This window comes from Triticum dicoccoides, chromosome 5A (genome assembly GCF_002162155.2).
Source record: "Triticum dicoccoides isolate Atlit2015 ecotype Zavitan chromosome 5A, WEW_v2.0, whole genome shotgun sequence".
Classification (NCBI taxonomy): Eukaryota; Viridiplantae; Streptophyta; class Magnoliopsida; order Poales; family Poaceae; genus Triticum; species Triticum dicoccoides.
In genome coordinates this window covers 444,503,752-444,505,280 of record NC_041388.1, presented here as the reverse complement: position 1 = coordinate 444,505,280, position 1,529 = coordinate 444,503,752, and the positions used below count along the sequence as shown (strand labels likewise).

General features: G+C 46.2%; 1 protein-coding gene across 1 annotated transcript in view; it reads left to right on the top strand.

Moving 5' to 3' along the window:
* LOC119299744 (4-hydroxyphenylacetaldehyde oxime monooxygenase-like) overlaps window positions 1-673 on the top strand; it is a 1,222-nt gene extending 549 nt beyond the window's left edge. Inside the window, exon 2 of the mRNA XM_037576896.1 lies at window positions 1-673. Coding sequence (XP_037432793.1) covers window positions 1-547 — 547 coding nt within the window. The 3' untranslated portion in view covers window positions 548-673.
* The last annotated feature ends 856 nt before the right edge of the window (window positions 674-1,529 follow it).

Here is a 1,529-nt window from a genome sequence, read left to right as displayed (position 1 = left end):
GAAGAAAGCGCAGGAGGAGATCAGGGCCGTGGTCGCCGGCAACGAGCAGCGGGTGCAGCCGGACGACCTACCGAAGCTGACCTACCTGAAGATGGTCGTCAAAGAGACCTTGCGGCTGCACCCGCCGATTACGCTGCTTCTGCCGCGGGAGACGCTGCGGAGGGTGGAGATCGGCGGCTACGACGTGCCGGCGGGGTCGCGGGTGCTCGTGATCGCGTGGGCCATCGGGAGGGACCCCGTGAGCTGGGGGCAGGACGCGGAGGAGTTCGAGCCGGAGAGGTTCGAGGCCGGCGGGAGGCACGGCAAGGTGGACTTCCGTGGCGCTCACTTGGAACTGATGCCGTTCGGCGCCGGCCGGCGAATCTGCCCCGCACTGGTCATGGGGGTGGCGAACGTGGAGTTCACGTTGGCCAACATGTTGTACGGCTTTGAGTGGGAGCTGTCGGAGGGGACGTTGGCCGAGAAGGTGAGCATGGAGGAGGCCGGTAGGCTGACCTTCCACCGCAAGACACCGCTGGTGCTCGTGCCTACCCCATACGTAGTGTGACAAGCTCTGCTGCTCTGGTAGTGGTATATCGAGTTATACATCGAATATATCTTGACTGAAGTTAGTTGAACAAATGAATAAAATTGATACATGCGCGTGCCTTGGGCTGGTAACATGAATCACTCTTTTTTATGTTTTGAGTTCCAGCACAAATTTGCTCCGAGTTTATACATCGGGTCTTGTGACATTCTGGCCAGAACTTGAACTTACACGGTCATTTGGGAGAAAAAAATTGAAGTGATAATTACACTGTCATTACAGTGTACTAACGATGATATCTTGAGAGTTACAGTCTAGATACATACAATTCAGAGTTAAAATTAGCACTAAAACTTCTAAAATTACAGTGTATTTTACATACGTACTGTTTGTAAATTACACTTATAGATAATCTGTGATTACAGTGTATTTACGCAGAACTTACACTGATACTGTGTAAATATTAGAGTGGCATTACTGGACTTCCAAAAAATACAGTGAAAATATTACAATGGCCAAACCGATTGCACTCATGACTCACTTCCAAAACAACAAAACAGTGGTACATGAAAACAAAGTAGATCAACTGTAGAACAAACATGGCACTGTGATTACATGAGTACGCTTTCAAATTATGAAAAAACTGCTGCATATTAGCACAGTAAGAACTGCAGATTGCCACTGTAAAAGAACTGTAGAGTACCACTGTAAATTAGTGTAATTTTGTCAAGCCTTATTTGTAATTTATAGTAGTACATTTACAGTTTTACGGTGGAATTACAGTGTAAATGTGCAGTTGAATTACGCTGTAAATCTGTAGGTTTGCAGTTTTCACACTAAGAGAGTGCTATCACCTAACTTTGACAAACCCCAAAACTATATAGAAAAGTGATGTTACCCAACATAGACAAACCAACCTAACAAAAAACAAAATTGCCCTGAAAAATACATTGTAACTGCTGCGACTTACAGTGAGTTGCACAAGAATCACAGTGTAATTTCC